The sequence below is a fragment of the Rhinolophus sinicus genome, linkage group LG01, assembly GCF_036562045.2.
Source record: "Rhinolophus sinicus isolate RSC01 linkage group LG01, ASM3656204v1, whole genome shotgun sequence".
NCBI classification, from domain to species: Eukaryota; Metazoa; Chordata; class Mammalia; order Chiroptera; family Rhinolophidae; genus Rhinolophus; species Rhinolophus sinicus.
In genome coordinates, this window is record NC_133751.1 from 63,567,088 (window position 1) to 63,588,096 (window position 21,009).

General features: G+C 40.4%; 1 protein-coding gene across 1 annotated transcript; it reads right to left on the reverse strand.

Annotated features, from left to right (window-relative positions):
• Positions 1–2,709: 2,709 nt before the first annotated feature.
• Positions 2,710–20,405, reverse strand: POGLUT1 (protein O-glucosyltransferase 1). Its single transcript, XM_019729675.2, has 11 exons — positions 20,165–20,405; positions 19,311–19,401; positions 18,059–18,202; positions 13,682–13,817; positions 12,012–12,133; positions 10,538–10,597; positions 9,004–9,103; positions 7,293–7,351; positions 6,081–6,248; positions 5,328–5,384; positions 2,710–4,878 (listed from the first exon to the last, which is right to left on the reverse strand). The coding sequence occupies exons 1-11, from the start codon at positions 20,382–20,384 to the stop codon at positions 4,722–4,724; spliced, it is 1,314 nt and encodes a 437-aa protein (XP_019585234.2). The 5' UTR covers positions 20,385–20,405; the 3' UTR covers positions 2,710–4,721.
• Positions 20,406–21,009: the final 604 nt, after the last annotated feature.

Sequence of the window (21,009 nt, forward strand, 5' to 3'; positions counted from 1 at the left end):
TAAATCGGTCTTGGGCAGGTTCCAGGCGGTACGATGTGGTCACAGGCTGGAGTAGTTTAGTGTATTTAAAACGTCAGAAACCTCACATAGATGAATAAGAAAGTGCAGTATTCAATACCAGTGGAGTAGGGAGAGGAAGGCAATTTGTGCAAATACAAGCCCAATCCACCGTATCACGGCAGGAGGAGCCTCCTGGGCTGGCCAGGACCCGTTAGTACTCGCTCAGTTCTGGCTTCCGGAAAGAACCGAGGCGTTCAGGATGGATCTCGGTGCCAGATACGCTGAGATTTCCAGAACACTGTTTTGAAGAATCAGCTTTGGGCAGTTCTTCACAAGGTGGATTTTACCTACTGTTTCTCAAAACACAAAAGACTTTTTGGAATTTCTAGCAAGTGTCTGATAGTCCAGCAATAATTTCCCGTCAGTGCAGCCTCTGCTAACATAGGCTTTGAGGTATAGTTTTTATTAAAATGAATGAATTTAAAATACTCTCAAACTGGTTTGTGTAATTTCATCAAATCTTTGCTACCAAACATAACCCCTTGTATGTGCCAGTTCCTACCCCTCTAGATGTAGTTCAAAACTTTTTAGTAGAATATAGTAAATAGAATTCTGAATTTGATAGCTGGAATTTTATAGATAAGGCAAGCGAAGTGACTGCCTTAGTGACTTAGCTGAGATAGTGGCAGTGCTAGGAAGATTTCTGGTGACTGGGAGACAGGATTAGATTCAGCTTCCATCATAACACTCACTACGTTGCATCACAACTTCCTCTTTGCGGCTGTCTCACTAGGCCAGCTTTGATAGCAGAAACGATGTACATATACAGGACCTAGCAGAGTCTATCTAGCATGAAGGTTGTGGGAGAATTCAGACACTGACTCTTGACTCTGCTTCCAACTTGCCACTTATCCAATATAGGCACAGGTGGGCACCTGGACAAAGTCCTAAGACCTGAAAGCCCAAGAAAATGGCTGTGGAGTCTGTCTAGTCTACACGTAGAAAATGCTAAATGCTTGAGATTACCCAAGAATCATTCTGGGATGGGGAAGGATCTGAAATTATAGGGCGGGAGTGTTGGGCAGATACTAATGAAGTATAATAATTTATACACAGCTCAAATGTGACCAGGACTCACTACCTTGTGGATACAATGGTCATATTAACAGGCAAATTATACTAACTCCATAGCTGCCTTCTCCTTTAGGTAACTGGAGCTTCATCTGTGAGGTTCCCTTTGCCATTTAGTACCTCAAGAAGTCCCCGGACCGTTGGCTACTGCTCACTGTCGGTCTATTCCATTCCGACTCCTCAGCCTCTCCCTGTCACCCTCCCACACTCCTGCTTCTGCAAGCCCCTGGGTCTTTACCTTCTTTTACCATGAGGGAAATACTCTTCCTCCTCTATCGTTTGCCTTTTGCAGTCTCAGAGCAATGGTAAGCCAAAAGATGTTATGAGTTTTACTTAGGCCACTGTGTTTCACACACAGCTCTCTCCTCCCCAGGATGTGCATTTGCTACCAGAGTAAAGGTATCAGGGAAGGATTTCCGTAGTCACACCATGCTTCGAATGACCATTCTCCTACTCTCAGCCCTGATTGCTGAGTTCAGCTCATAGAACTCAATAGAATCTTCCCCATCGTGAATTTTCTCCCAGAGGTCAAAAGTTTTCCTTTCCCAGCCAGGTACACCAGGTACTGCCCTTGTCACATATATTTCAGTTTATTGTATGACTGTTTATTATAAAAAACTGGTTCCATTCCACAGGTAGAATGAATTCTGAGAATCACCATGGATCACTTCATTTACCCATCCCTCAAAGCGTAGCTCAATTTTTACCTTCATTAAATTTCCCATCTACACCAGATGAAAATTGTTCTAAACTTCAAATCCACTGTCTTTATGAATAATTGGCTTTATAAATAACTGGCCTCATGTCATTTTAATCATCTTCTACCTATGATGCCTTATATTGTTAGCTACAGAGCTCCTTCATGCTAAGGAGCCTGTTGTAAACATTCTTAGCTCCCACTATTGGTGCACAGCAGTTGCTCAAAAAGTATTTAATATTAAATGAGTAATTGTAATTGTACCCCTCTGCCTCACTTAACCTTACCTCTAGATGCAGTATCTTAAGTGAAAGCATGTTTAGATGCATGCGAAGATGGGTTTTTATGTATCTTGCATGTTCTTGTTCCTAGTCACTGTAGGGGTAAAGGGTAGGGAACCATCCTCTTCGGAGCTGACCCAAAGGAGCCTATTAATTTTTTTATCTTGGGAATATTTGGCAATCTCTGGAAATGAACACAGCAGCACTCTAGAGACAGTCTAAAACTCTCACTGAGATTCCTGGAGTTGCCCTGCTTCCTACCCTTCCAAATGTTATGCAACTTGTTTAAATTCCTTGAGATGTCTTCATATACTTCTAGTAAGTTATTTTGCTTAATCTAGCAAGAAGCAGTTTCTGTTCTTAGCAACTAGGGGAACCTGACCTAACACAGTCGAATAAGGTGGGACAGTGATATCACACAGCTGATACTTGCCAAATAAAGAAAAGCATTCCTTGTGTTACCTAAGTATCCCACTTCATTCAAATAAACTAAATTGTTCTCTTTCCTTGAAGAAAAGCGTGGCCTTTAGCTCTCTGAGGATGAAAAGTAAGTTTGGGACCCAGTTAGTATTAACAACAACAAACAACAACTTTCAAAAGTTATGGAGATAAAAATTATTTTCAAAAACATAACATTTTACATATTGTCATACACCATCCTCAGACCTTCTACACTGAGGTAAAAGGTAAATATAAAATCTGAATAATATCTGCTATATTTAAATACAAAGATGCCCTTATTGACTCTGCAAAGGAAAGATGAGAATTTGCATTGTTCCAATTGTTAGTCTTGTCCAGTTCCCCTTGGAGCCAAGGGCTAGGCGATCTGTAAATAGGATCTAGTTAGGCCAACTGTCTCCATCCACCTATCCATCTAACCATCCATCCTTCCAACAACACTTTAGTATCTATTCTGTGAGGCATTGTATTAGATAATCGAGATACCGAGATAAGTAAGACATTATTCCCACCCATCAAAAAGCTCGCAGAACTGTAGAAGAGATAGTCAAAGAACTGCAGTGCAATGGGATGTCATACAATACAGGCATGAGCGAAGTGTTATGAGCCCAATGGAATGAAGAAACGCTTCAGAGAGAAGGTGATGCTTGAACTGGAACGTGAAGCAAAATGGGAAACACTCCCAGGGAAACGTAGTTTCAACTCCTAAACCAAATGACAGAACATTTTGTTCCTAGTTTAGTGAGAAGGAAATAAAATACAGAGAGAATGCTAACATCTACTAGGACCTCATATTGACAAGGCAAAACCATAGTACAACTCAGAAATTTGGATTGCTTATCGCTACACTTACAGCATCTAGACACCATCACCATGAATTTTTAATACTCAAAAACAAAAATTCAACTTTAAATGTCTGCCTTATTCCATGCAATGATCTCACCAGGGATATTCAACTCCTCTAAAAAGGTCCTTAGGCTTAAAGTTTTGTGGGCGTTTAAAAGGCCAAATACATTTCTCACAAATGGAATAAAATCCTAATTTTATGTGACTGATTCTCACATTTATGAATTTTGAAACCAATTAATACCAAACAGTTCTTAGGAGTCAAAGGGAAAGAACTGATTCCTCTGTGAAAAGGTTGGGCTTAAGGAACAAGGATGGTTCTGAGTCATCAGACTATATAGTTTTAACCTAACAATTTTTCTTCATTTTTAAATATGTTAGCAAGAGCATCCTGAGCGATTAAACTATGCTATCCAAATGTATTTTTTTAAAAAGGAAAAGGAGGTCCCTTTCTTGCTTCTCAAAATCCACACATTGAGAGTGTGGATTGCTGCCAATTTCAGGAGGAAAAATATTTAGTGCAAACAGTAAAGAGTTGCTGTTCTACGCATAGCATAGTTCCTTTAAAGAGTGAGAACTACTTCCTAAATTTATTAAGAGGTTTTTGTCTTTTTTTTGAAGAGACCATAAAAAGGGTGTGAAGGCACAAAAAGGGAACTTGAGATCCAATTGCAATAATTACTCATGCAACTGGCCCCTTTGTATGTGGCATTATAGAAACTTCCTGAGTACCAAAGAGTTTATGGTTTTACAAAAGAGAACTACGTCATTGCATGGCACAACTACTGCTTCCTTAGACCTTTCAGGAAATGACCCCCAAGTATTTTTCACAAACCGTATAGGAATTCCTACATTAAAATATAGTAACAAAACTCAAGCCTAGAGTAAATGCAGAATTACGGTGGTGAGTTGTACTAGTTCCAAATAATTGATTTTCTGCTCCAAACACTGGGACAAGACATCATCCCATGGACACAGTCAGTTTCACAGTGATGGACATATATATGTGGATGATCTGAGGCACAAGCTGTGACTGGTCCTAAGAAAACGAAAGGTAGAATCGGATTCAATACCCACATCTCATGATTTCTGGTCCTTATTCAGCCAAGCGTTGAGCTGCTTCATCTGTATTATACACAGTTTGGATCTTTCTTGAGAGTTGCTCTGGGTGTAGCATGATAAGGGAAGCCAGATATTTGGCTTGATAACAGTATTCAAGGTATAGGTGCCACACTCATGGTAAGCTTCCCACCACAGAATTTCTGAGATCTGCTGCCATAGAGAGGACTATGGTCCAACGATGACTATTAGAGTTCAGTTTTCAAAATTTTGGGAACAATCTGATCATAGCCTTTCCTTCTTGTTACATTATAGGACAGAAATTTAGAGTATTCAGTCAACAGGTTCTCCCAGTAACAGGTGATGTCATCCATCTGCAAGTGGTTCATAATAAATTGGCTTCCCCTAGAGACAATAGTAACAAGAACATTTAAAGCACAGCATTTAATAACATTAATAGCTTAAAATGAGTGATTACCTTGTGCCAAGCACTGTTAAGAATACTTTATATGAATTAACTCTTTTGATCCTCAGAACTAACGCTCTAGCCATCATATCTACACACATGTGCTTAGCAATAGAACTTAATTTTTTTCTTAAAAACAAACACGTAAACAGCCAATGCTCAGAAATGTACTTGTTTAGTTACTTCAAAGATTTCAGTCTACTTCTATAAAGGATGGGCTTGGGGCATGTGTCAATGTGTGTTTTTCCCCCAGGAGAGGTTTAATTCTGATTAACTCTGTATAATAAAGATGAAATCCAGATATCACCATGGTAACGATATTCATATTCTTTTAGCTAGGGCAAAATAGGGATGATAAAGTAGAAAATGAAAAATGAACAGAACTTACCTTTCAGCAATTCCTTGAGCTATGTCATCATTTGCTTTTACAAATTGCAACAGCTCCCTAAATTGGAAAGAATTATTAGACTCTGAAATATAGACCAAGCTCATTAGTCCTAAGTCAGAAAGATCATAGATGGAGGTCTATGATTAACCTCTAGGTATATGGATGGTGGATAATTTCCTTTTTAAAGGAAAGATATCAGAGTCTTCACAGGAACAAAATAAAAACAACAAAAAAGTCCCCACACAAGCTAAAGGCAACCTGTTGTAGCTTGGGGACATATTTGAGAAAAATAGAGAAAGGTTCAATGATACACATCAAAAATTAATAGTGAAGAAAAAATCTCCCTCCTGTCTCCTGCTCTGGCCTCTCTCCCTACCGACCTCTTCCTAGCTTCCATCATGAGAGGAAACGTGCTTCAGCGTCACTGGGGTCGATTCTCACAATGTATTTGAAAGTCCCTTTGACAATATAATAAGATCCAATATAGCTATCTTTAGTGTTTGAGAGATTAGATCTTTTTCACTGCCTACTGCCTGAATACTACATTTTGAACTAGCACTAGAGCACTGTTTCAAATTAAATCCCACTTATAGCCCAGTTGGATAATAATGCAATTAATATCTATGTGAACAAAAAATTTAAAAAAAGCTTTCCATGGAAAAAGTCATCAGGAGGAAAAGCCTGAAACGGCTGGGGACTTAAAGGTAGATCGTGGGACTCATTAAAAACTCTGCTTGAGAGGGAGTGGCTTACTGGACGTTGGAGAGATCTGTTTTGACTGGGATATAGTGAATCCATGGCTTCAGTTGTGGATAGAAGAATTCCAGCCACTCATCACCGACATGGAAAACAAGTGAACCACACAGGAAGAGGTGTTTGAACCGGAAACTTGCAGCTACACCTCGAAAATTGAAGAGATACCTGGGAAAGAACAAAATATACTTGATATTATATGCCTATTACCACAAATATGACCTTTTTTCCTTAATCCCTTCTCTTCTCTCCTTGTATAACCCCTCTCTCTTCCCTTTCCATTTTCGTTTTTTAAGGACACATCAGCATGGCCCTGTGATTTCAACAAACTCCTTCCTTTTAGCAGGGGCTATAGCTTATTCCTGTGAATGATAGGATGAGGTAAGGGGGATACTTTCTGCAGGCAGAGCTAGATAGGGGCAGGAGCTGGGTGCTGGGTAGAGAGGACAAAAGGCTCAGATGGAAATGATACCTCACCCTTTCCTACAAGCTATTCTAAGCCTATTGTCTCTAACTCATCATGCCCCACCCCCAGCCTTGTTTTTCCCATAGTGTACCCCATCTGGTCAAAGTCATCCTGTGTTCCCTCTTTTTCTGAAGTCTGGAGAGGGCAATCAGACATACCTAATCAACCTTCAAAGAAATACCTCCTAGAAAAAAGCTATCTTAGAAAGAACATTTTCTTTTCAACATTTCTCATGCATGCACCCCAGTCTCCAACCAGAGTTGCTTCTATCCTATAGTTCCCATTGTATAGCATAATCAGCATTCATCTCTCTGAACCTCCCCACTATGCCCTCCTGACCTGTTCGTCTAATTCTTAGTCCTGGCATTTAAATAAAATATTTCAGTTACAGATGCTTTATTCATGTTGAACCTTCAACTGTTTTATCAACCTGATAAATACTTCATCTAACTTCAGCTATTGGCTGGGTGGGGTGTGGAGAGAGGGAATCCCATCACTTTGATTATTAGCACACAGCTATATAGAAGCAGGGACCATATTTCTTTGTCTCTGCAGTTCCCACTGAACTCAGGCCAGAGCCTCATGCACAGCAGGCTGTCAGTAAATGACAGCTAAAGGAATTATTGTGACTTTCATAAATGCCAGCTGGGTGCTGGTATGAAAGTTTTTACCCTGGTATTAAAGTTCCCTATTGCTATTCCAAAAGCAACAGGGAAACCAAGAGTCAGGAGTCCGGGAAGTCTTACTTGTATTTGCAGTGATCCACAAGATGGACATCCTTAGCAGCTGGCTTTCCCAAGGTATCCTTCGAGTGGAAAGAAAGTTATTACTATTAGCAGTAGTAGCATTTATGGAAGACCATTGTGCAGCAAGCATTGTAAACATTTCATCAACATGACCTCATTTAAGTCTCATAATAAACGTAGTCGGGAAGCATTATTACCCCATTTTACAGATGAAGAAGCCAAGGCTTCAAGATGATAGGAGACTTGTTCAGGGTCACGTGGCCCTAAGTTGTAGAAGAACTAGGGTTTTAACCTGGCTCTGATTTTAGAGTTTAAGCTCCTCTTAAGCCATATGAACTCAGAGGTCAATGCCTGCAGCACATTTCACTTTATGCAGCTGGTGGGCTTAGAGGTGTAGCCCACACACAAATGTTGTTGGCCATGCAAAGTATTTGGAATAAATATTCAACCCATTGCCAACACCTATAGCTGGTAGGATATTTCTAACAAAAATACAGATTTCCAACTTTTCTTATAAAAAGAAAGAGGAAAGTCTGGTAAACCAGGCTCCTGTCTCCCTTGGCAGCAGTGAGTGGACCTTTAGCACTCTCTCCTGTTCATGCTTGTAGCCCCGGGGTTACTTGAGTTTGAGACCCCCATCTAAGCATACTCCAGCCACATCAGCAGATGGTAAACTCCAATAAAGGGAAAAAAATCTTGCTTGCTTTTCAATCTCCCACAGCAGATGTTCTGCTAAACGGATACATTTTTTCATATTTTAACTTTTTAACAAAGTTTCTTAAACTTTATTTGCTCCTATTTGATTAAAACTATCCAATAATAAATACATACATTTCAAATATACACTTAGTTTTTCCCACCAGGAGTTTAAAACATTTTTTTATATTATCCTATATGGAATATGGAAATTTCAAATGAGTACGTTTCAGGCTTAATGTTCTTTGAATAAGGTGAAAAGTCACAGAGTTAAAAGGACAGAGATACATTCCAAACCAAAGAAGCCAATCATTGTTGGCTTCACCTTACAATCACTTGGGGGGGGGGGGGGTTTAAACAAATGAAGATGCCTGGACCTCTTCCCCAGAGAGTCTGATTCTTTTGATTCATTTTTAAATACTGTGGTTGGATTGCATAGTCAGGATTGAGAACCCCAGGGGCTGGCAAACTACAGCCCATAGACCAAATCCAGCCCCCTGCTTGTATTTGCATACAATCCATAAGTTAACAATATTTTTACCTTTCAAATGGTTACAAAAAATCCAAAGAAGAATATTTTATGATACATGAAAATTATATGAAATTCAAATTTCAGTGCCATGAATAGTTTTGTTAGAACACAGCCATGCTCGTACGTTTACATATTATCTATGGCTGCTTTCACGCTGTGGTGGCAGAACTGAGTAACGATAACAGAGACTTCACGGTCCACAAAGCCTAAAATATTTACCATCTGGTCCTTTATATAAAAAGTTGGTAATCTCTGGTTTAAATCTTCAAAGTAGTATAAAGCACTACTGAGAATGTGGGCCAGAAAAGCAATGAGTTTGAAAAAGAATAATTTACATGAATGCTAATACTAGTTTATGGAACCTTCGCTACATTTATCCCACCACTGACAGGTAGGATAAATCTGAAATTCTACCCAGGTGGCAATGTTCTCTGAGTGAGAATTTTCACTGCCGTAGTTTCTATTCAGATGATTGGTGATTACTTTCATAGATTTCCAGGCCTGGTTTTTGGTGTATTCTGCATCAACAAGTTTTGGGTTTTTCCGAGATAGAAGAATGAGAGGATCTCGTTCTGGACTTGTCCTATAAAAGAAATACATGACATAAAATTATGTGCCCTACATCATGCTTCCCAATCTTTGGAAGGTAAGCAGTAATCAGACCCAATGCAGTGACAGTACACACAGATGGACAACTCATTGGTTACTTTAATAGTAGAAGAGGGGGATACTGGATACTGCAGCATCTAGGTGGTCCTGGGCTGTCCCCACTTTACCCTTCAGGGATGGGGAGTATTTGGCCCTTCTTTGCTTGCATATAGTCTTTAAGATTGTTCTGGTCACTACAGCCATATCCTAGGAAATGATTTCCCTTTTAGGAGGGTTTGTGTCGCCTCTATAATTACTAATACCCATAGCTGTGTGACTAGGTAATCACCACTAACCGAAATAGCTACATGATTTTGTTGTGTATGCTCTGTAAAGTCCAGTATAACGTTTAAATTAAATAGAAAGCTAAAAGACTCTGTGGAGAACAAGTCCTAGCTATGGTCCAAGTAGCAGATGGTCTTGACATATGAAGGGTCACGGAACCCCTGAGAATCTGAAGAGAACTATGAGCCCCTCCTCTAGAAAAATGCACATCCCTCTATAACTTCAAGGAAGTCCTAAAACCCTTGAAGTCTACACAAGGATCCCAAGTTAAGAATCTATGATCTCAAGGTTTAAGCATCAGAGAAGTTGGTAAGTTATAATAAGCACTGGCTGATCGGCCCGTCTGTACTTTAAAGTCCACTGCCCATGTAAATAGAGGGTGAGATCTCTGAAAAGGACTCATCAAGAAAACTACAGAACCCTTCTCTCTTTACAGTGTCTTTTATATTCATCTGTTCAATGCACAGTCATTGTGTATTGATGTGGCTGCTACTGTCCTTGCCACTGGGGATACGGAGCTGAACAACACAGAAAGGGGCCTTCCTCAACCATTTCCCTTTCTTCTTCCTCTCTTGCTTCCCTGCTTCCCTCTCCATTTTCAGCAGTCTCAGTCTGTGCTCTGTACCACTATTGGGCAGCCACACGGTCTGGTGAAACAGGTGATTTATTGATGGTTCCTGCTCTACAATGGTAGTGACTGGGCAAGATCATAAGCTATTCCTAGGAAACAAGCAGAGTGACTGGGCAAGATCATAAGCTATTCCTAGGAAACTGTAAACTCCTAGGCAAGAGGGCAACTCATCTGTTCTGTTCAGTGTTACATACTCAATGCCCGTCACACTCACGGCACTCTGTAAATATCTGCTGAATTACTGGATGAACTTTACTGTTTTGAATTTTAGTTAAGAGAGATTTGGGCAAATAATTTGCGTTTTTCTCTAGTGTAAAATTCTGTGGTTCCATTTTTTCTTCTTAGTTATCTTGGTTTTCTTTTTGAACTAGAGTTTGTTACATCCTCAAAATTACTTATATTTTACACATTAACTGGAAGAATATTTTGTAAAATGTTAGAAAGTATAATCACCTTGATCCTCGGAAATATGCTGTGGAATTTTTCTTTTTCCATGGCCACTGTGCTGCTGACCTAAAAATAGATTTTGATTAGTTTCTATGTTTTTTCTTAACTTATATAAGGATGTGTTTTAACCATTTCTGAGGATTAGTTCAGAGCTTTACATAAGTCTGAGCAAGGCTATTCAAAAGAAAAAGGCCTGGAATACATTTCGTTCCCTTTTGTTATTATTTCATTCCTCTGGTGATGCTAGCCAGTGACATCTATAAATTGTTAAAAGAAATATTCCCAAACACTACATGACATGCTTAAGCTATTTAATTCTGTGAGTATTTAATACAATGAGTATTTCTTCTCTATTTCAAGTAGAGTGCTATTGATAAAATTAATATGCGAAGAGATCCACAGAAAATATCAGAAATTGAATTAAAGAAAACAAATCACTCCCTGACTTCATGTTTTGGATACGTAAGAGGATCATCATATTTAATGTGATTTTGCAAAGCACCCTGGTTTTCTCGAAACTGTACTAGTGAAGCAGAGCCTGGATGGCACCCCCACAGTAGAGCCCTCTCCGGCTTGAGCTCGGAATGTCCCATCCCACCAATTCTGTTTTAAAAAATTCCCCTGAAACTTATGATTAATACCCTTAGGTTTATTGATCACAATCTCTAGCATTCTTTCCAGGTTAATCCTATCATTGTTCCTGGGTTGCTGACTCCACCATAAAATCACATGGCCAGAGGGAAGACTCCATGCAGACTCCCACGTATGTAGCCTCTGGAGGAACGCCCAGATTTCCCCTTAAAAACCCCAAGCCGGTCTGAGAATGTCAAGGCAGTTTTTGGAGGTGTTAACCTGCTTCTAATAAGTGCCAATGTTCTTTAAATCATTCATGTAAAATGTAACTAGGTTAAGAAACATCTGCAGCTTGGATGACCTGAACAATCTAAATTCTGAAATGACGGAAGGATGGAGTCAACAGGCCAAGGCATGTCTCAGTTATGTATCAGAAAGGATCTGGAGCAAGCTTGTCCTTGAGATACATCTGGGACATTTATGCCCACCCCACCCTCACCTAAAGGACTTAGCTCTAAATTATAAAGTATAGTTATGTTCCTCCAAGTAATGTTCTATCCTCCCCCACAACGTAGTCATTCTTTTTTTTTTCTAGTTATGAAAGTAATTCACTCTTATTTAGAGAATCTTAAAAGCACAGAAAAAGTTAAAGAAGAAAAGAAAGGCTCCTATAATCCCTCCCACAGAAGCACTGCTGATACTTTAGGGTAGGTTCTTCTGTTCTTTTCCTATGGATATATAAGTATTTTTATACACATAAAAAATTGTTTGTGCTATGTACAGTTTTTTTGTCTTTCATTTTTAACTTAAAGTTAGTCATTTTAAAGGAAGTAATTGTTTATACTCTACCGTTTATTTCAAGAAGACCCACAAAGAGGGACAAATAAAACCCCTCTAAAGAACCTACCTTAATAGATCTTCTCTGAAGAGGTCCCACCGTCCAAGACCCGTAGGATAAATTGGCCAAACAGCAGGTCCCCCTTCCCAAAATGTCCAAGCAGGATACATGATATCATGGTACTCTGATGTCTTCGACAGAAACAAAAGGTTGCTCCAAATCAGTCTCAGAAGAGAGGGAGAAGCAGCACTAAGACCCGGTCTTAGTTTATTATAATACAGGACCAGGTCTTATATAATATAATATAATAATAATATAATATAATATAGTATGATATAATACCGGGTCTTATATTAATTTTTGCTCCAAAAGACGCATTAGAGCTGATTGTTGGGCTAGGTCTTATTTTCAGGGAAACAAGGTGTTTCTTTCATTGGAATTGTACATGCAATATACTATCTGCCTTCTTTCAAATACTTAAAAAATGATGTGTGATTTATCAGGAAGCTCAGACATAACAGCTGCTCGTAGAAGCTGCACAATTACTATAAAATCCCTCCTTTGGAAACTAAGAGGTACTGGTTAAACAAAGAAAGGAAAGAAAAAACCAGAGGGAAGTAAAGATGAAAAGAAAGTTAGTATACCGATGGTCATACTTTATTATCCACAGACACAACAGATAAGTAACGAACAAAGTCCTTACTGACTTACATGGGAGCCTCTATCTGTTCTTCTGGAAGGGTTTCATGACAAACAATGGGACCAAGCATTTTTGAGAAATGAGGCAAACCCATGGTAAAAGCAACACAAATGTAGCCTCAGCCCACTTGCAATACAGGAAATAGAGAAGTCCAGAGAGACAGTAAACTGTGATAAAGAAAAAGTAGGGATAAAATGTCCCTCTGCTTTGGAAAAACCAAATCAGAGATGATGTTCCTGTTCTCAAAGTCCATAGGGTTTTCCCAAACCCATTCTTCCCCCATAGGACCTTTGTCCACTCTCTTCTAGCCTCCCCCACCCCCACCCCCAAATGTGTTCATAACTAGTCTCTAGGGAACCAAGGCCCATCCCTGCCAATATGCCATTGATAAGAACCTGGGCACTGGCAAGATATTAATTGTCCTAAGTACTCCAAGACCACAGACGTGCCCTAGTACTCCTGTCCCTGCATAACTGGGCCCAAAGATCACCCCCTCACAAATCCCTCTTGGATATCCCAGGCCTAGTCCCTCAATGTGCTGCTTGGGCACAAGCTGTGCGGAGTTACCTAACACCTTTGATTTCACTGTTAGCCATGCTGGGTCCCTGAGATACAGTGACAGATAGGCCAGACGATACTCATTACTGTGGCTGATGTATATATTGTAGGAGCTCAGCAAATATTTTTGAAGGCATTCCCCAATTCCAAGCCCATAAGCTTTCTTGAGTCTCTCTCTCCCAAGGATCTCAGAATCCCACCTCAAATGTCCTACAGGTTCCTCGGGCCTCTGTCATTCTGTGCCCTCCATCCTTAGCCCTGTAAACACTTAAGCAATCTCACATTGCTTACAGGTCCTCAACCCCATCTCCTCAGTCTTATTACTCAAGTACTGTGAAGCTCACAGGAACACAGATTCATTCCTGGATCTCAGGCCTCATCCTCACCATTACCCACTAGACTCTATCCCAGGACAATCATCTCCTGCTCATACCCCAGAGGACCACCCTGCATCCCCTCATATGGCTCGCCCTGTACTTACCTTACTGAAGGAGAAGACTGGAATAGCAGGCTCCATCCACTTAGGAACCTGAGGATAATCTCGTACATTGATCACCATCTCCATGTCAGGGAGGCGTCCAATAACTTCCAAAATAAAGTGTTCAACACCACTACACCTGTCAACCAGAAATACCACAGATTTACCAGAGCACTCACCTAGTGCCTGCTCTAGGACAAGGCAGGGTCCCATGGACACTTTTAAAGTAAGACAATCCCATTGTAATAGCTATGTACAAACAATGTCAGATGGGTAGTAGACTTGGTGGGGTTATCACTTTGTGAGGGGTGTAAATGTCTAATAACCCCATTGTTTTGTACACCTAAAACTAAATAATAATAATAATAATAATAATAATAATAATGATAAAGACAAGCCAGTGATCAGATCATCGGCCTACTGCAAAGTTTCCTGAAAGCAATGCTCCACTCTTTCATATTGCACAAGCTCTCTTTCCTAGCTACACTGCTCCAGCTTCCAATACTAAATAAAAATGTCCAACTGAATCACCAGAAGTTTGAAGGGAGTATTATTGCAACTCCTACCACTAATTTTCTATTCATTCCCAGTGTCTTTATTTCCCCTATAAAGAATACTTTAATTAGTAAGCCAGAGACAAATTCTGATGGGAACTGGAAAGGCTAATTTTCTAATTGTGTCCCTTAGGCTTGCTTGTCACAAGACATTATTTTAATTTCCACTATAATTAAATCTCACAGTTTATGTGGAAAGATAGGAAAGCTTTCATTATCTTCAACCTGAAATACAGAACACTATCAAAATCAGTTTTGCAAGCCAGAAAGAGTGTTATGTACACAATCACGAAAACTATAATACAGCATTCTGGTGAACTCCTGGACAATCCTCAGAGGATTTCTGGGAAGAAAGAGAGGACACACGAACAGCTTAGCTTCTGCCCCATTCTTTGAGGTCCTGACCAGCACTATACTGTATTCCAAGGCTTGACCAAAATTTTCTGGCAGCACAGAAACAAATGATTTAAAACACTGATTTACATATAGGGAGATTAACTGTAAAAAATATCAATGGTCCATAAACATAAGAGATGTTAAACAGTATTAATAATAAAGAAACGCTCAAAAGTGAAACTTGTACAAATAGAGAATAAAATGGTGGTTTCCAGGAGATCAGGGGTGGGGAACAGGACAGATGTTGTTTAAGGGTCCAAACTTACAATGAGTAGTAAATAAGCCCTAGAGGTCTAATGCACACTACAGTAAGTCCTCACTTATCACCGACAGGGTCTGCAACATTGAGCAGAATGATGTGTAACAAAACCAATTTTACCATGGGCTAATTTTAATTGATATAACTTAACTCCCCCCTACATCAGTGTTATAGTGAAATGACATTGAATGAAACGACGATATTCATAGACCTGCTGTGTAGTGAATGTAGACAACAGTATTACATTATGATCATCAAACTTGCTAAGAGACTAGAACTTAATTATCCCAACTACTAAAAAGAAAGGATAATTACGTAACATGATAGAGGTGCTAATTATGTTACGATGGCAGTCAGATTACAATATGTATCAATATGTATCAAAGCAACATGTACATCTTAAATTTACACAATGTTGTATGTCAAATATATTTCAACCAAAAAAATACATAAATACAGTATCACCATGACAAAAAAAAGGAAAGGAAAAAGATCTAGCGAAGCTAGGTGCCAGTTTTCACCAATCAAATTGGCAAAGATCAAAGAGTCAGATAACAGTGCTAGTGCGGGTGTCAGGTGTATTCTGCGCCTGTGATCCAGGATGGTGAAAGTGCAAATAGGCATAACCTCTTTGGAAGACCATTTGCTTCTATTTACGAAGATTTAAAAAACACATTAATTGATTAATTCTACTTGTAGGCATTAACCTGCCGATATATTTACATGAGGCTCAAAGGTGTACACGCAAGGATGTTTACTGCTGCGCTGTTGGCGTTAGTCAGAAATCAAAGGGGAGTGCTAAGGAATAATTTCAATGTCCGTTGATAGAAGACTAGAGAAACCCATACAATGGATTATTATGCAGCTATGAAATAGGTGCTCTCCACGTACTCTTATGGAACAATTTCAAAACCTGTTGTTACATGAAAAAGAAAAGTAAGTTGCAAAACATAAGATATAGCATGTTCTAATTTGTTGATGAGTCTAGATAATTGTATATGCATACACTATTTCTGGCTGGATATACAAGAAACCTGTAATTGTGGTTGTCTCTTGAGAGGAGGACTAGCAGTCTGGAGTCTAAGTGAGTAGAGAAACTTCCTTGTCATTGTACACCTTTCTGAGTTATTGAAATACTTTGCCACGTGCACGTAACACTACTTCGATACTAAAAAAATAAAACTAGTTTAAAAGTTTAAAAAATATACTATTGCAGTACATATATATGTAACAGCTAAAACATTTATTTTCTTTCACATTTGGCTTTGAAAACAGCATTCTCTCACGTATTGTATGATTCCATTTATACAAAACACTTGGAAATAGTCTATAATGAGAGGAAGCAGACCAATGGATGCCTGAGGATGGGGGTAGGGGGTTAGGGGGTGGGGGCTGAGGAAGGGAGGGGTGTGAGAGAGGCAAAGAGGCACAAGGACACTTGCGGTAGGGATAGATACCATTATTTTGGTATATATTTACATCAAAACATCAAATTGTACACTTTAAATGTACGCAATTTATGTCAACCATATCTCACTAAAGGTATTTTTAAAAATGCCATTATTCTCCATCTCTGAAGGGATGCACCTCGTGTTAATAAGATAGGGCTCTGGTTCCTCAGCAAAATCTCTCAGCTCATCTTGGAAATTGAGTTTATATTTTATTTTGCCCATAACTGAATTTTTAAAATGCCATACAGGTTTCTGAAACTGGGTGAATTAAGAGTTTCTAGACCTAGAAAGATATTATTGTTGGCTAGATGGAAATCTGAGATATTACACAACCGTGCCCATTTCATTTAAGAGCACTGGTCTGAATATTTCATTCTATTTCTGTTCTGTCCAAATACATTTTCCTTAGTAGTGTGTGTAGTTGGGATAAGGAACTTTCCATGCACTTGAAATATAGACTATTTCATTGCCAATAAAAGGTCCTGTACTTCCTTAAGAACATTTCTAAGATCTCCTGATCCCAAACGAAATGCTCTGAGGTCTGGAATAAGAGGTATGAGGCTTTCAGAAACTTTGAAAGTATTTAATTTCATCTGTAAATAGTTCACTAACTGTTAAACATTGGGTAAGCTTTCAAAGTCCAATAATATCTATAGTTATATTTTCTCTCTCATTTGTAGAAAGTAGAAATTCCTCTATGTTCATAATTTTTACTTAAAGTCTCTATTATTGTCCCATGTAATGAAACAAATGTCTGTTTAAAATACCTCAATGATTTTCCCCACTACCACTTTATTTTCCCGTGACATTCGATAACTACAAGGTAACTGTGATTACCTACCTCAGTGTAGTGGGATGTGAAGTGATCTTTATTTTCCTTTTTGTTGCTGTTTTTATATACTTTTGTGAAAAAAATGTATTAATTTGTAATGAAGTTGTTACTAAGAAAAAATACATAAATCCTTATGTCAAAATGGATGCATGTTTTTTATAATACTGTTCATTTATTTTACTTTTAATGACAGCATAGATATTGTTTAGAAAGAGGATCTTAGCTAAAAGAAGGTCATGCACTCTGAGTTTTGTACTTTATAATTTTATAAAGATCTGAGTTTTCTTAAAAAAAAAAAAAAGACTCCTAAAAGGGAGATTTATCGTGTGTTGTATATAATGCTGCCTAAACCCAACTCCCAAGTTCAGTCTTGGACCCTCCCAGCTCGCCGCCCCCAGGCCTCAGCCCACTGATTTGTTACCTTAAGTCCTGGCTATTGCAGCCTGAGTAATTGGCAGCCCAAGTCCCTCTTGACTTCCCCCCACTATTTGGTATCTAGAACAATACTTAGCCCTTGACAGACACTCAGTCAGTGCTCCTCCTCCTCCTTCAGCCCAGCTCACTCCTGTTAGGCCTCATCAGCCTGTATCCTGCAGCTACTACGTATATCCCAGGAAGGATGAGAAGGGGCAGAGCCACAGCCAGTACAACCAACAATATGTCCAAGCCTCAGGAAGAGAGGAAACAGACTTTAATATAGGAGAAAGGAGGACAGGAGTAGGTAAGAAAAATTCCCAGGAATGAAGAGCTTATTGTTATTTTGCAATCCTCTGAAATGTGAGGAGGACTTTGCCTATGGGTCCCTTGAATTGACTTCTCTATAAGAACAGTATCAAGTAAGCCCATGTATAATAAGGTCAGAACATATATTTATGTCATAATTCTTACCTTGAGGGAAACATGCAGTCATTTTCTCGGTATAATCTGTTCTTAATGATCTGGTAGTGAGTTCCTAGCTTCCGTCTGACTACCTCCGCCATCATCTTCCTTGAGATACCTCCTCGGAAAGGAGTCAGATCCTCTTCTATGACACTAGGGGAGAATGGAAATCATCAAGGAAAGCAGGTCAAGAGAGTGGTACCATTCCACCTACTTCCTTTCTGTTGGTTTAGGTTTAGTATTAGAGAACACAGGAAATTGAGGGAAAGAATAGAGAGAATGAATGAGTACCCTTTCCCCCAGAAGCACCATAGGGAATCCAAAACATGGTCAACAACAAAGCCACAAAAAGGAAAAGGCCAGTCAATTTCTTTTCCTCCTTCCTCTATCTGATTGCCCGTCCCTTGCCTGATACACGTTCCACCTTTCCTACCCATGCTAGTCACCGCAATCCCACTCACCTTCCCTTCACTGAATCCCACAGAAGGTATGATTTACGCTTTGCAGTCTGACACTGTCTGATTCCCTTGTTCTGGTCTGTCTGGCCCCCACCCACCCCATGCTCTAGCAGCCTAACAGCAATAACCAAAAATTACACTGTTGTGTATCCCTTTTAAAGTTCAGTACATAGCAAGTTTTCAATAAGTATCATAAGCATCAGGTGAACTTTTTGAGGAGTCATGGAATAACCTGATGAGGCGCTTAAAGGACCCTGATATTTAGCTGATGGGGAATCTGAGACCCAGGGAAGTTAAGTGGCTTGCCATGGGGATGATTAGTAGATGTGGGACTAGAACTTGATTATTGTTTTTGAAATCATCTTTCTTCCATGCCACACTCCAGCCCTAATGTGCATACTTTAAAAATAACCAACAGGAAAAATATGATTAGAGTCGCTTAAAAACATGTTCACTCCTTCAACAATATTTATCAGTACTTACTGATAGCTAGCACCAGGGATACAACAGTGAATAAGACATAGACCTGGATCTCAAAAAGCTTTCCGGCCAGTGAGGAAAACAAACAAGTACATTTGCTAGTTCCCGCAGAGAGTTAGTTAGGTGGCGATGCGGAGACCACCTGTGCCTCTCTTACTCCAGGGCATTTTTATTCCCCAGAAATAGGAAACCCACTTCGAGAAACCTATCTGCTTTCAAAATATGCTTGGCTCTTTGACAACTGCAACCAAGGTCTCTTGGGGATTTTAGGGGACTTCACTGTGATGAGAACTAAATTCTCAAAGACAAATCAAAGAACTCACCCGTGGTAGCAGCTGCAGTTTGGACTTGAACATGGTTCATAATTCTCCAAAGACCTGTTAATTTGGTCAATAAATACTTTCCATTTTGAACCTTCAAAAAGTGAAGTAAATGAAGGTTAACAAAATACGCCTGAGCATTCTCCTTTGCTAGAAGCAGGCAGGCAGAACCAACAGAAGGCAGAAAGACTTAGACACCCCCTTCCCACCCCACTGGTAGAAAAGAATGCCAGGAAGGATTCATTCTGTAACTCGCCAGCCCTCATGTGAAATCTGCTTCTCTACTCCGGTTGTCAAGAAATTGGAAATTTCTTAATGCCTGACACTTCCAAGGCTACGGATAAACTGGTGAATGGCATGGTTCTCTACCTTGTGCTAATCAAATTGAGTCCAATAAAGAGAATCAATTGAAAGTCACAGACATTAACCTTCCCTTAAACTCTTCCGGCAATAGCCTAAGAACTCTCTCTCTCTCTCACACACACACACACACACACACACATGCAGGGCAACCACGAATTATCCCACACTGTGTTTTAGGGAGGTGCAGAGTTGCCAAGCGCGGGAGATGCCCGCTATGGGTGAGCTGGGGAATTCCCTCTCCTCCCCTCCATCACTCCGGATTCCGGAGGACAGGTTACTCTCCAGGGTCCTGGGCAGAAGCCGCAGCGCCAGACACCCAGACACTAACTCTCCGCTCCAAGGCGCCCCTCCCCCGTGCCCTCTGCCCAGCTCTGCGTTACAGCGGCCACAACATCAACCGGGTGCGGGTCGCCCGGGGGAGCGAGGGGGGCGGGAGAGCGCCTCTGGACGGAGCCCGAGACCCAGCGACAGGCTCGGCCCCGCCCAGAGCCCACCTGACTCCTTCTGGCGGCCCGGCACTGGGGACAGGAGTAGCAACAGCAACCACAGCCCAAGCTGGGAGCGCGCCCACTGCGCCATCGCCAGCCGAGCCCCTGCGGAGTGCCCCACTGCGGCGCTGGCGGAAGCACCGCCCCGCACAAACATGGCCGTGGGAGCCGCACCACGTGGGCGGACGGCCGCCCCACACAGAGATGGCGGGTGGCTGCTCCGCATCCCGCGCCCCCAAGTCCCAGCCTGTGGTTCAGTTTCCCTGGGTATGCTCGCCAGGAAGGAGGGCTTCCCATTCCGCCGTTGTTAAGGCGGTGTTCCGGGAGGGCGCGCTTGTTTAGAGCCAAGCTGTTTGGTTAGCTATTGAAGGGAACCAGAAGTTTTGCCTTTTGAGAGATTGATTTTTATTAAGCTGTTTATTAAGAAAAAAAAAAGACTCGGAAAGAACCTTTGGTTCTCCCCCTTGCTGCCTGAGAGAGTCAGATGGAAAGGCCTACTCCAGGAAGGGGATTTTAGGATGTTTGCCTTAGCCTAATTTGAATTAAGTATGGTAAGTAGGAGGGCATCAGGCAGGAGCCTGTTACTTAGCTAGATATGCGGCGGGTCCCATTGTTTCCGAATTGCCTAGCAAGAATTTGCAGGCCTTGTGTGTTCCCCTCTTCCTCAACTACCTGTAAATCGCCCATTCTCACTTCTAAAATCTAAGACCCCGTTCCCCTCTTTTTCTCCTTTGTCCAAATGTCCAACATATACCCAACGTTGTCTGCCTTTGGAATTTTCATACTTGTGTGAATTAAAATTTGAAATTCCCCATTTGACTTTCTCCTGTTAATCTGTTAATTATTAGCCC